Source organism: Furipterus horrens, unplaced genomic scaffold, assembly GCF_987537825.1.
Source record: "Furipterus horrens unplaced genomic scaffold, mFurHor1.1.pri manual_scaffold_5, whole genome shotgun sequence".
Lineage (NCBI taxonomy): Eukaryota > Metazoa > Chordata > Mammalia > Chiroptera > Furipteridae > Furipterus > Furipterus horrens.
In genome coordinates this window covers 102,836,921-102,851,069 of record NW_028327175.1, presented here as the reverse complement: position 1 = coordinate 102,851,069, position 14,149 = coordinate 102,836,921, and the positions used below count along the sequence as shown (strand labels likewise).

The window sequence follows — 14,149 nt, the reverse complement described above, 5'->3', positions numbered from 1 at the left end:
TTTTTTATTTAAAATTTATTGTAATGGGATCCACGCAAGAGGGAGTGAAGGATTGGGAACATGCAGGGGACACAGGAACACGATGACATGGCCAGGGCCACAGCTTCTACTTTGGAGGAGAGGGATGAAAAGGCCAGGACTGGAGCGGTCACGTTGTGATGTAGCGGCCTTTTCTGTCTCTCCGTGGTTATAAGCAGGACATTCCTTTTTGAGGTGACAAAATATTCTAAACTTGATTGTGGTAATGATTGCACAACTCAGTGAATATACTATAAACCACTGAATTTAACACTTTAAATGGGTGAATTACATGATAGGTAAATTATATCTCAATAAAGCTGTTAGCAAAAAAAAAAAAAAAGAAAGAAAGAAAGAAGTGACCTATGTGAACACGTAGCATAGCACAGTCCCTGACATCTTACGGAAAGAATAACTGAGTATCTCAAATCCCTCCTTGGACGGCAGGAGAACTGCTGCATAGGGAGGAGAGAACACACACGAAAGCAGCCGTATAGGCAGCACGGAGACATTCACCACAGCACTGGTGGAGGCAACCTGAATGCCTATCAATAGGGGCCTGGGTAGATCATGAAAAATCCATATTCTAAAATATTAAGCAAGACCTTGTAAGTGCATGAGAAAGGGCAAGAAGGTTGTGAACCATAGTGTTCAAGGTTCGGTGTCCCCTGGAGAGAGGTACTTTCACGTTTTGTTCTATAAATTCTAAATTTTTTATGATAATCATGTACTCTTACTAATTAAATAAAGTTTTTAACAGAAAAAGAAATGTAGAAACAGAAGACTCCATCTTCTTTTGAACTCTCCCGAAGGTGAGGCACAGTCCATAAAAACCTGCCCAATGACATGAGAGCTGTTTATATTTACCTGGGGTGATATCAGGGGTGCCATTAATCTCTCCCTCAAAATTATGTAACATTTCAGGGTAAAGGGTCACTAGGCCAGGGAAGTCATTTTCCTGATTTTATAATGAGCTTGGCTCAATTGTTTTCAACAAAGACAAACCACTGTTAGATCTCTCTGGCTATCTCTCTCTAAGGCCAATTTAAACTTAATTTTTTTTTTTGATTGATTGATTTGAGAGCGAGCAAGAGAAATAGTGATTTGTTGTTCCACTTATGTATGCATTCATTGGTTGATTCTTGTATATGCCCTGACTGGGAATTGAACTGGCAACCTTGGTGTATCAGGACGACACTATCACAAACTATGCTATCCAGCCAGGGCCTAAACTTAAATTTTTAATAAAATTAAAATTCAATCTCTTGGTCACACTGTCCATATTTCAAGTGCTCAAGAGTTAGTGGCTATTGCATTTTACAACACAGTTCCAGAACATTTTCATCACTGTAGAAAATTCTTTTGGACAGGGCAGTTCTTTGTCATGCATACTTTATTGAACACTGATAATCAGACACATCTAAGTCTCCTGTAAAACATTTCCTATAAGGAAGAAGGTTATGATGTGCAGAGCTTTACAGGTTTCTCTGTTGGGATGTAATCTAAGAAATGGGGCTAACAGCAGTTCTGGGATTTGGTCCCACTTTGTTTTCACTAGCTGTGTGACCTCGGTTGAGTCACTGAATTTTTTTCTCCTTGCATAGTGGGCACTTCAACACTCACCTGACAATTCTTCTCAGTTGTTTTGAGAAATACATCAGAGATGTAGAAAACACTTTTTCAGAATTAAACACAATGGACAAATTTAATACTTTCAATTTATCTACTCAGAATAGTGGAACTTCAATGATACAGCATATTAATACCAACAACTTTCAGAAAGATATTTTTATAAATATCTAATGGAGTAGTTCTCAACTAGGGGCACTTTTGTCCCCCAGGACACATTTGGCAGTGTTTGGAGACATTTTTGGTTGTCACAGCTGTGGAACTGCTACTGGCATGTAGTGGGTGGAGACCAGGGATGCTGCTAACACCCTACAGTGCACATGACAGGCCCCCATGGCAAAGAACCACTGGGCCTGAATTGTTAATAGTGCTGAGGTTGAGAAACCCTGATCTAAAAGGCAGAGGGTCACTTTTCATAGTTGTGCTCTTATTTGCTGAAAAAAAGTGGAATAAACAAAATTAAAGCTCACAAAAAATTATTTTTTAGAAGGTAAAAAATAGCCTTTTGGAACGACTATAAGGATGAGATTAATTCAACTTTAGAGAAGGGGTGTCAACCTGGGATTATTAGACCTTTAAGGGATTTCAGAAAATGTGTGTGTATGTGTTCAAATGTGTATGCCCACACATGTATGGGCATATGTGTGTACATGTGCATCAGGCATGTCTGTGTGTGTAACTTCGGTACAGAAGAGCCACAGCTTTTATCCAGCTGGTCTAGAACCTCCAAATGTTAGGTTTTCACTGAAACTTTTCTATGGGAACTGAGTATTTTGCTGCAGGTAAATACAAAGGTGGCAGGGAACAGGAAGAGGACAATGGCTGAAAATGACAAAGCATATTTCCTATATATTCCAGTAGGCGTGGGTGGACATTATCCTTGCAGGTGGGTCACTACAAATCCTATTCCTTTCACTGGTACTTGTGTCCACATTGTGTTTGGCTCTCACTGAAGACATTCAGGAAACTGATGTTTAAATTAACCTGTTTTTAGGACCTTGAGGACCCAGTACAGAATTATGTTAAATACTTACAGTGCCAGAGAGCAAGTCAATGATATAACTGTAAAAGTAGATGAGCCCAGAATTACTTATTGGATATACTGTGCATTGAATATCTGTAAAAAAACAAAAACAAGATCAATGAAAGTAGTTTTACAGTCTCTATAACTTATCTATAGCACTTTGTGCAGAAATGTACATATGTATTTATATACACATTTAGATGTCATATATATTGTGTTTTTGTGCAGGGATGTGTTTGTATATTTGTGATTTCCTATTTGCAGACTAAACTCTGATGCACCCAGTACAGTAGCATTTCCCCTTTCACTATTCTCCCTAAACATCTGAAGATGTATGTTTTTTCTGTACATTTTGCATGTGGGTCCACTTACAGTAGTGTTTTCTGCTTATACTGGCATTTTGTGTTTTGGGGTTCATGTTTGCACAGGTTTTAGAATATGTAATTGATATAATTGTCATTTCATTTTAAGCACATCCAATTTTAAAAGATCTGTGTGTGTGTAAACATGCATTTTCATTTGAAAAACACACATATTTACATATATGTAATTAACCAAGAAATTATTTGACTAATAATTTTAGTGATACTACCTTATCCTTGAATTAATTAACTTCCTTTGTATCAGTCAGCTATTGTTGGGTAACAAATAACCTCAATGTCTCAGTGACTTTACATACCAACCATTTATTTTTGCATTCATAGATCTGCAGTTGGGGTTAATTCAGCTGATTTAAGCTGAGCCAGGATGGACTCCAAGCTTCCACTTGGGCTCAGGTCTGCTCCCCAAGACTCCATTCTGGGGACCAGGCTGAAGAGGACATGGCTCACCTGGCTGATGTTTTCCTCATGGTTTGTCTCATAAAATAAGCCACACAAAGCCATTTCAAGCTAATACTCCACTAGATAAAACAAGTCACGTGGCCAAGTGCAGTGCCAACAGAGAAGGAAGTATTCTCTGCCCACAGTGAAAGGCACTGCAAAGTCACAATTACAATGGAGCAACAAATTGGGGGAAATAATCCAATCAATCACCCTTTTCTGGGTCTTAGTTTCTTTCCCCTTTCTTAAAATAAGAGTTGAACCAGTTTCTTTAAGGCCAAAATCCAGCTCTGTCATTTTATAATTCTAATATGCATACGTTCATTTAGTCATTCAACAAACATTTCTGACTCACTTAGATGATAGAGATAAAATAATGAGTAAGCAGCAGTTCCTGTCCTTGAAAATCTCATCATCAAGTGGTAAAGAAAGATTGGTAACAGTTAGGTTTACGTAAGGTACTCAAATGGTTGCATGAACACAGTATTATACGGAGAGGAGGGAGACAGTCATTGTATTTGAAGAGGAGTCAGGAAGATGAAACGAGATGCCTACCAGTCCACTCCTCACTCACTGTCCTCCAGCCTGGAGGTCAGCACACTATGGCCCATGGGCCAGATCTGGCCAGCTGCCTATTTCTGTTAATACAGAGTTAGGGAATCACAGCCATGCCCATTCATGGCAATTGTCTGTGGCCACTTTTGCGCCACAATGGCAACATTGAGCAGTGGCAACAGAGGCTCGTATGGCCTGCAAAGACCAAAATATTTACTAGCTGGCCCTTTATAGGAAAAGCCATGCCAGGCTTTTTGTTTCTCTAACACACTGAGTTACTTCCCAGCTCTGTCCCAGATGCTGTTCTTCCACATGAGGACGCTTCCTTGAGTTCTTCAACAGCCGCCCTCTCCTCACCCTTCTGGTATTGGCTTAAATGTCCTTGCCTTCACAGAGGCCTTGGGGGGTCCCCACAGCCTCCAGTGTCCTGATGTCCAACTTCTGAGGACTTCACCCCTTCCGTTTCCCCATGTTCCTATTCATGCCTTCTACACCTTGTGTGGTTAATTCCTTAAAGCCAACCTTTTGATAGAATGTATTAATACTGTGGATGCAGATATGGTGCTCCCTTTTGTGTCCTCAGTGCCGGACTCAGTGCCCAGCACACAGCAGGTGCTCAATAAACACTTGTTGAAGGAATGAAGAAGGGAAGGAAGGTGGAAAAAGGAAGAGAAGGACTTCTGACCCTTTTCTTAAGGGAAAGTGCTTACTAGGTAAGTTTTTTTTTTTTTTTTTAAATGTATGTGTGCAGGGGGAGGATATAGTCAGAGGAAATAATGATGAGGAAGAAGGGCTGCACGCTGACCACACTTAGGTCAACTGCATTTTCTACAGGGGAGTGGCTGTCCTGTGATCACAGCCCTGCCTACGACTGAAGGGAGAAATGACCCAGCAGCTGGGTCTAGTGGTTAAGTGTGCAAGCTCCAGATTCACACGAGACAGAATGGCATTCAGTGCTTTTAGAAACAAACAACACTTAAAAAATTAAAGCAGCTGTCATTTGTTGAATGCCTTCCATGTGTTGAGCATTGTATTATTTAATACTCATTTTAAAATTATGAGTATTGCTTACTTACTTAAACATTTTTATATTCTATGTTAAATAATATAGAATTTATATTATGTTTTCAATTATTTATAATTTAAATAAGTATTCTTTTTGATGAGCTAAGTATTAATGAAGTGTTATTTGAATAATGAAATTAATCATCTCATTATTTAAATTATCACCTCCATTCTATGCATAAGGAAACTGAGGCTCAAAAAGTCTAATCAACTAGCAGAGCGAGGCCTTGAAACTGAACCCAGGGTTTCACATAGCAGCAGGTAATATTTATCTGTAAAATGGACTTACAAGAAAATGAGAATGTAGCATCTGGCACACAGTAGGCACTTAATAGGAATGCCAAAGCCGTGAACTAAGTCAGAGTTTCCACATTATTCTTATTTTACTTTGAAGTATAGCAGAATTAAGACAGAACCAAATGTGATAAGGAGGAATGTTTAGGGCCACAGAAGTGATTCTAGAGGAGGGTTCTTCTAGGGCAAGGAGTTATGTGATAAGAGAAGCATGAGGCTGCCACTTGTAGCCCCAGCACAGAAAAGTGGTACTAAAGAGTAATCAAATGTCTGTAGAATGACTGGAAACTATTCCTATTTGAATAAACAAAATGCCCAGAAGATCTGACTTATGTTGAGAAGTCAATAAGAAAGCACAGGTCCAGCACTTGCCACTGGCACATGATTGGTATTTAATAAATGGTAGCCGTGAGCATCACCATTATCGGAGATAAAAGTCTTGAAATGAAAACACCGAAGTAGAATGTATTATGTTTGTTAAATATTCTACTTTCTGACTCTTTGGTTCTCCTCCCAAATGCCTTGCTGAACTCAGGAGTGGCCAAGTGACTTGCTTTGGCTAATGAGACGTGGCAGAAATGTCATGTGTCAGCTTCAGGCAAAAGTTTTAGGAGCCAGCACATATGTCATGGCTCTTCATCCTTTGGACATAGCAACTGTCAATGGTCCAGAAAGGTTGCTCCATCAGCATGGGCTCCAGAGGGAAAACAACATGGAAAAAACCACCACCAAACAGTGATGGACATGCACTGTGAGCCAGAAAGAGATCTTTGTGGTTATTAGGTGCTGAGAGTCACAGGGTCATTTGTTTCTGCGGCATAACCTAGCCCATCTTGACTAATACAGTAACCCAAAACTAAGAATATAAAGATTTCTAAAGAAGGAAGCATTGTAGCCACATAGCACTCTTCAGGGAAAACCAGGCCTTAGACTCACCAACGTCTTTGGATGGAATAAGCACAAAGCTGCTGTTGGTGATCTTGTATTTGGTAAGCAAGATTGGGAGCAAAACCAACATAAAGATGATCAGAAATATCACCAAATTCAGCAACACTAGAAATCGCAAGAAGGAGAAGTAGGACTGAATCCCAGTGCCAAATTTCCCTGGAAAATAAGAAATCCAGACATCATTAACCAGGAGTACTGACCCACTACCCACTGTAGATTTGTTCAACTACATAGGGCTGAAGTTGGAGGAATCCTGGTGGAAGAGAAGGAGAAAAAAACATTTTATTTTTTATATTGTTGGCTTTAAGGTTCTACTTCTAACGGTTTAAACTTTGACTTGCAAATGTATATTCAACCTTGAATTAACCATTTGAGAATGGTGTGTGCAAGGACTCAATAGTTATTTTTTCTCATATGAAAATATAATTCATCTCAGTGCCATTTATTGAAAGACTACCCTTTCCCCAATGAATTACAACAGTGCTTAGGTAACTGACCATAATGTATGAAGCTGTTTCTGAATCCTCTACTCTGTTCTGTTGTTCTATATGTCTACCCTTGCACCGATACAAGACTAATTACTGTAGACATAGAATAATGCTTAACATACAGTGTTGCAAGCCTTTCTGCTTTGTTCTGCCTCAAGTATGCTTGGTCCTCCATATTTCTATGCAAACTTTAGAATCAGTGTATTAATTATCACACAGATACACACACACATACACAAAATCTACTGAAATTCTAATTGGGATTATATGGAATATATTCAAGTCAATTTGAGGACAAGTGACATCTTTATACTGAATCTCCTGATCCATGAACATGATATATTTAGATTCTTTAATTTCAATATTGTATATTTTAAGTGCAAAATGATTCTTATCTTTCTTTATATATATTATATATTCCTAGGTTTTACATTTTTGACACTACTGTAAATTGTATCATTTTAAAATATTCATTTTCTACGTGTTTGTTGCTGGTATATAGAAACACAACTGGTTTTATACAGATGTTGTATCTAGCAACTTCACTAAAAAAAAGACATTTTACTTCTTCCTTTCCACTCACTATGCCTTTCCCCCCATTATTGTACATTGGCTAGAACTTGCAGGATGATATAGATTAGAACCAATGATAACTAGCACTCCTTTTCTCATTCTCAGTCTTGGGGAAACCTTTCAATATTTCACCATTTAGTGTGATGCTTGTTGCAGAATTTTTATAAATATATTTACCAGATTAAGGAAGTTCCCATCTATTTCTTATTTTCTAAGAATGGGAACTGAATTTATCAATTATATGCATTTGTTGGGATAATCATATACTTTTTCTCCTTGTTCTGGTAAGGATTACATTCATTGATTTTTCAAGAAGAAAACCAACCTTCCAACATATAATGATTAAATTATTAAGGACAATCAGAAAGCACTTAAAAGTGACGGTGTCTGCTTGTTCTCTTTGGGAGCAAAGAACACCTTCGGACTAAAGATATAATAGACCCACAATCTCTGCTTCTCTCTAATCCTAGCAACCTTGCCAGAGAGAGGAGCTTAACTATCACACCTTCATTTCCTTCCAGATGAGCACCTAGCCAGCCAAGAAATCACAGGAGTGGATTCACTGAAGAGAAAATCAAGGCTGTAGTTCCTCAGGAAGACCATCCTCCAATACACAAGCCACTTTCTGAATGAAAATCTCCAGAAAGGCCACCACTTAACAAGAGAGGCATGGTGGATAACACCTTCGCCCCTGGAGCATGACTGCTGGCGTTCAAATTCTGGGTCTGCTCTGTCCTAGCCAGTGAATTGGGGCAAGTATTTTAACTTCTCTGAGCCATGTAACTGATAAATACCTGTATGAAAGGATCTTGTGAGGACTAATAGAGATAATATGAGTAAAATGTTTAACACAAGACCTAGTTCTTAGTGAAGGCTCAGTAAAGGTTATCTTTTATTATTGAGTTTTACTCCAACCATAATGTTCACTTACCTTTCAAAAGTGGATGGTTGAAGTTCTAACTTCCTAATGAAACTCCTTAGAAATTGTTTACATTCTCAGTAAAACAACCACCAAAAAAGGTAGTTCACTGAATGGATTACCAATGGTATTTTATAGGTCTTGTAATAGTAATAATTGGGAAAATAATTTCTTCTATTTATCCTGAAACATTTCTTACAAATTTTACAAAATTTCCATTTAACAATTTTTAGGAGATTCTTGTAAATCATTTTCTTTTGTGACAGACACTATGTAATCTTAAAAGGTATTTTCCTCTCTCACTCTGCTATGTCACCCAATGTTGAATGGTTTTTTTCTAATTTTATACTTTGGTACAACTTTCAATTTTTGTATACTTGCTATAGAATGATTTGTGTTCCCCCAAAATTCATATGTTGAATTCACATGTTGAGCCCTAACCCCCAGTGTGATGGTATTAGGAGGTGGGGCCATTGGGAGGTAATGAGGTTTAGATGAGGTTGTGAGGTGGGGCCCTCATGATGGGATTAGTGCCCTTATAAGACAAGGCACCACTGCAAGCCTCTCTCTCCCTCTTCCTCTATTCTGGAGCGTGCACAAAAAAAGAGGTTATGTAAGGACAGAGTGAGAAGGTGGCCTGATCTGAACTTGCAGTTGCCAGAGCTTGAAGAAAATGAATGTCTGTAGTCTAAGCCCCCCAGTGTATGGCACTTAGTCATGGCAACCTGAGCTGCCTAATGCAATTCTGCATCCCACTGTCATCATTATGGGAAAGAAGGGATTCTCAGTATCTTCAGGGCCATGAGCACCTGTGGCAGTGTGGGGAAGCCTAATAAACCACACCTCAGAATCATGTTTTTTTGTTTGTTTGTTTTGTTTTGTTTTGTTTTTGAGCAGCAAAGTGAGGCGTTTATTCATGAGTCTGCAGAGTCAGGTGCACCGCCAGCAGGAGCATGTGCGCACGAAGTAGACAAAGAAAACTGGCTTTATAGTAAGGTGATTAGCTCCCCCTCCCTAATGTGATTAGCTCCCCCTCCCCACTCATCTCCCCCATTTCTTCATTCACAATGTAACTCTATTAACTACTTAACTCAGAGTGCGATTATCTAAGGGTAATCTAGTTATAGGTCTATCTCCAACTTATTTGCAAAGTTATCTAGATACATCTTCCCATTTCTCTGTGTTTGGTGACAACAGTCTTCCTCCTTTTGATTCCACAGATATGTGTGAGGAGCTGAGGAACCTCATTTCCTCACCCTTTTCTATGATTCATCTGTTAATTATCAGAATCATGTTTTAAATGCACAAAATGCAAGCAAAACCAAATCTGTGACAGAATAACACACTAGCATCTTCATTAGCACATGAAATAACAAGATCTAGTGGCAGATCTAAAACCTGCTGTGATTTCAAAGTAGTGATGAGCATAAATGGTTTTCAAGATAAAACTACAGTGGAAGGAGTAGAAAAATATCTGTGATTTTCCTGGTGATGAAGACACAGTTATGTTCTGTTAATCCTAACTGTGGTGTTGCTTATATTCATGGAAGGAAATGCTAGATCTCAGCTACAAGTTAGTGTAAACGAAAGCTGTGCTTGTCCCTCAGGCACTGTTGTGAAGGAGCACGTGCAGAGAGTGGGGCGTGGTACCTTCTATACTGCGAATGTCCTCCCGCCACAGCTCCAGGTGGGTCGTCATCTCACGAGCTTTCTCTAGGAACCTCTTCCAAGACTTGCTGCTATACCGTTTCCACTGGTCCCATTCAGATAAATACTTCATTTGGGTCTCCTGAATGTCCCTACATTAAAAAACGAGCATGACAATGACTATGGAACCATTGCCAAGCCTTAGCATCAAATAAAACCCCAGCAGAGAGGCTGTGGAAATCCTGCAGACCTCATACGCTGCTGGTGCAAATGTAAAATGGTGTGGCCACTAGGGAAAGCAGAGAGACCATTTCTCAAAAAGTTAAACCTAGAATTAACATATGACTCAATAATTCCACTCCTAGGTAGATACCCTAAAAGAATGGAAAGCAGAGTCTCAAACACAAACTTGTACCAGGATATTCATAGCAGTACTGTTCATAATAGTCAAAAGGTGAAAACAAACCAAATGTCTATCAACAGATGAAGAGATAAACAAAACAAGCTATATCCATACAACGGAATATTATTCAGCCATAAAAAAGAATAAAATGCTGATGCATATAAAAACATGGATGAATACCATAAACATTATATTCTGGACTGGCCTTGTGATCTGCTCAGACCACAGAAAGCAGCAGAAGTGATGCTGTGCCAGGCTTCAAGACTTGCAGGATTCTACTCCTCTCCTGGACACCTGCTGCTGCTGTGCATATGAGCCCGAGCTAAACTGCTGGAGGATGAGACCATCCCAGACCAGCCTACGGCCAGCTGACCCTGAGTCTAGATGAGCAGAGCGACCTCTCTGACCCCAGCTGGCCACGGACACATAGTGAGCCTAACTGCAACTAGAAGAATTGCTCAGTGCTGACTTGTAGACTTGTGAAATTGTTGCTTTAAACTATGAAGTTGTGGGGTGACTTATGCAGCACGGCTAACTGATGCATTCATACTCCATACTCTCTCCCTTGCCATTGGCTAGATGCAGACAACAGTGAAGCTTTGGGGGGCTGCAGAGCCCTAAGATGGAAAGAATCTGGTTTCTAAATGACTGCAATGACCTGACCCAGGACTTTTATGTGAGCAAGAAATAAACTTCTAATAGATTGAGCTTTTACATGTTTGGGTATCTTTGTCAGAGCAGTTTAGCGTACTCTAAGTAATAAAGTATTGATTATGTGAGCTCTTCAGAAAATGCATTCCATGCATAAAATGCACCTCAAAAACCTACATCAGATGCCTTCCAGATGGCTACTGAACAAACCTTAGTCTCCGCTTCTCAGAGATGTTCAGTGCATACTTTCGAATCGATTGGCTATCAAGGTTTTCAGGAATTCCTTCCTGCAGCTGGGAGCTGAAAGAGTCTGTCGGATTCAGCAAAGTGCCACTTTGCTTCTCTCGAGAAAGGATGTTCGTCCTCCTGCGTGCAGTGGACTGGTAGCTTGGCAATTCTTGGAGGAAATTCACAGGTGGGGAAGAAAAGCAATTGGAGTCCAAAGAGAGGCTCTCTGGGCAGGAAAGAAGAAAAGAATCATTCACCCCCAGTGAGCCAAAAACTTTTGGGGGAACCAACACACAAAATAGTATAGGAGACTTGGACCTCAGAGACCATAACTAAACCTTGCAGACAGCCACTACCCTGGGCCACTGGCAGAAGCATTTGTATCTTAATTATTCTATTTATCAAGATGGTGCTCAGGACAATGAAATAATCTGCAAATGGGTTCCCTTTTGACAGATGTGTTTGCAAATATGCTTTAAGTTACATGATATCTGAGAGTTAGTGTTCAGCTGTGGCCACTAGCTAAACGTGTGACGTTAAGCAGTTACCTAAACTCTGTTCTTCATTTGTCAAATAGGGCTAGTAATGTTTGCCCCAACTATTCTCATGCAGTGTAGGGCGGAATGATGTACGGAATAAAACATCGAAAAGCCTAAGGTGCAATAGTAACTGTAATAACATTTATGGAACAATTCCTAGGAACCAGGCCCTGTGTTAAGAGCTTCACGTGCACTCAATGGGCCCTGGACTGGCCCTGTGACCTGCTTGGACCAGCACAGCACAGTGGAAATGATGCTCTGCCAGTTCTAAGCTTGTGGGTTTCTGCTGCTCTCTGGACCCCAGCTGCTGCCGTGTGAACAAGCTGAGATAACCTGCTAGATAACAGTTTATGAACTTGTCAATTTTGGTGTCTTTTAGTGCTTCTGCCATTTTTTTGTTTCACCTCTTCCATGTTGGCAAAATGTTACCTTTTGCGGACTTTTTTCACCTGGAGAAACAAACAAACAAAGAGTCGCTTGGGCAAGATTGGGTGAATAGGGAGGGTGGGTCACAGGGGTCATGTTGTTTTGGGTCAAAAACTGCTGAACACTCAGCACAGTGTGGGCAGGTGCACTCATAAATCACCCTCATGAAATGGACAAATGCTCTGAGTCTTCAAAAAAACTTCACTGAGGCCAAACACAGCCTCAAACAAACAACGCCAGCTGTCACACTGATACAGTTGGGTTCCTAGAAAACTCACCTAGCAGGGGAAGCCTGTACTAGAGGGGGTCCACTCTCCAGAAGATAATTCCAGTTTTCTGGGGTCCCCCCTTATAAATAAAAGCACAGTGGGGTGTGCAGTGGGGTCCATAAATGTACATGTAGCTAATAGGACAAGGAGGGGCTCCTGAGCGGGGACAGAGGGAGTGCTGGGGAGGAGGGAACCGCCAAGGCCTTGTTCTGAGCTGGAGTCTGACAGTGCACAGCTATAATCCTTCCCTCTTTCCCTCTCTGATGGGCTTGTGCAGACACAATGGAACAGCTGTCCCACTGCAGATGACACACAGCCATGCGTCTGGAGCCCGGCCAGGAGCCAAGTGCAAGCCTGCCAGTCTCCCTCAACCTTCCATTGCCCTGCCCCAACACACCCTGAGGATATGACACACCTCCAATTAGTAATGGTGGCTCCCTAAAGCAAACCAGGAGGGCCGTGGGCAGGGACCTGGAGGCTACAGAGTCCAGGTCCAGGCTGGAGGCCACTCCTCCCTCTGTAACAGCAACAAAGAGCTGTTATTAACCTCGAACAAAGGTCTTTAAATATGCAGCAGCACTGACCTATTGAATACTGGGCAGCTGTGGGGTCAGGAATGGAGCTGGAGCCTGGGCTGGCTTGCCACCCACTAGCCAGGTCTCCCCAGGCAAGACAATGACTGTCTCTGGAGTCATATGTTTCTCATCTCCAGAACTGGGGATGTGATACCATAGACCTCATCAGCATGACCATGAGGACAGAGTTATTGGTTAGGATTTATTGAGCACTTAACCTATAATAGGCTATTTGAGGTACTCAGTATATGTATCACCACACTTAATACCCTAAACTACCCTTTGAATAGAATTATCCCATTTTGCAGATGAAGAAACTGAGACTCAGAGAGGTTACGTGCCTTTCCCACTCATACAGCCATGAAGCGTTGGAACTAGGACCCAATCACAGGTTTGTCAGATGCCAAAGCTGCGATCTTCACCATGAAACAATTCAATGGGACATAAATTTGAAAGTGTTTCAGAAACACTGAAATGCCATACCAATTAAAGTAATGATTTGATTGTTCTTCATACATTCCTTAGGAAAGATATATCCTATTCACATTTCATAACGACAGTCCCTTGTGGAAAACTATATTTTCAAAATGGCCATCATTGAAGAGGAATGACTTCTCCTTTTGAGATATTTTGGGAAGTTCTGCATCTTCAAATTTAAAAAAAAAATCAAAACCATAACTTTGAACACAGGCATCATTATTTTTATAACTATGATCCACCTTTTTTCATTTTCATATAGGAACATACATTTTTCAAAGCATGACAGCATCTCTCACCAATCTGCAGAGGCAGGCAGCCAAGTGCCCTGGCTTTGCAACAGGGAGACTGAGGCCCAGAGAGATGGCAGCTTGCCCAAGGCTTTGATGTCAAGCAGACTCCTGGTTATACCACTTCTTACAGAAGCAGGTCATGACACCTCTCCGAGTCTGTTTTCTCATCCCCAGAGATAAGAATGCTTCATTACAGTTATTGTCAGGTGTTCTCCTGAGTTGGTCCAGCTGAAAGTGTCATCAGCATGGCCACTTAAGTCCTGTGGTCAGTGTACGGGCTGTTTGTTGACCATTTGCATGGGAGGCA

General features: G+C 40.7%; 1 protein-coding gene across 1 annotated transcript in view; it reads right to left on the bottom strand.

Annotated features, from left to right (window-relative positions):
* Positions 1-14,149, bottom strand: part of TMC7 (transmembrane channel like 7) — a 53,000-nt gene that overhangs the window by 23,130 nt on the left and 15,721 nt on the right. Inside the window, exons 2-5 of the mRNA XM_090279131.1 lie at positions 11,246-11,489; positions 9,985-10,133; positions 6,343-6,510; positions 2,682-2,764 (exon numbers count right to left, since the gene is read on the bottom strand). Coding sequence (XP_090135257.1) covers positions 2,682-2,764; positions 6,343-6,510; positions 9,985-10,133; positions 11,246-11,489 — 644 coding nt within the window. The remainder of the gene's footprint in view (positions 1-2,681; positions 2,765-6,342; positions 6,511-9,984; positions 10,134-11,245; positions 11,490-14,149) is intronic.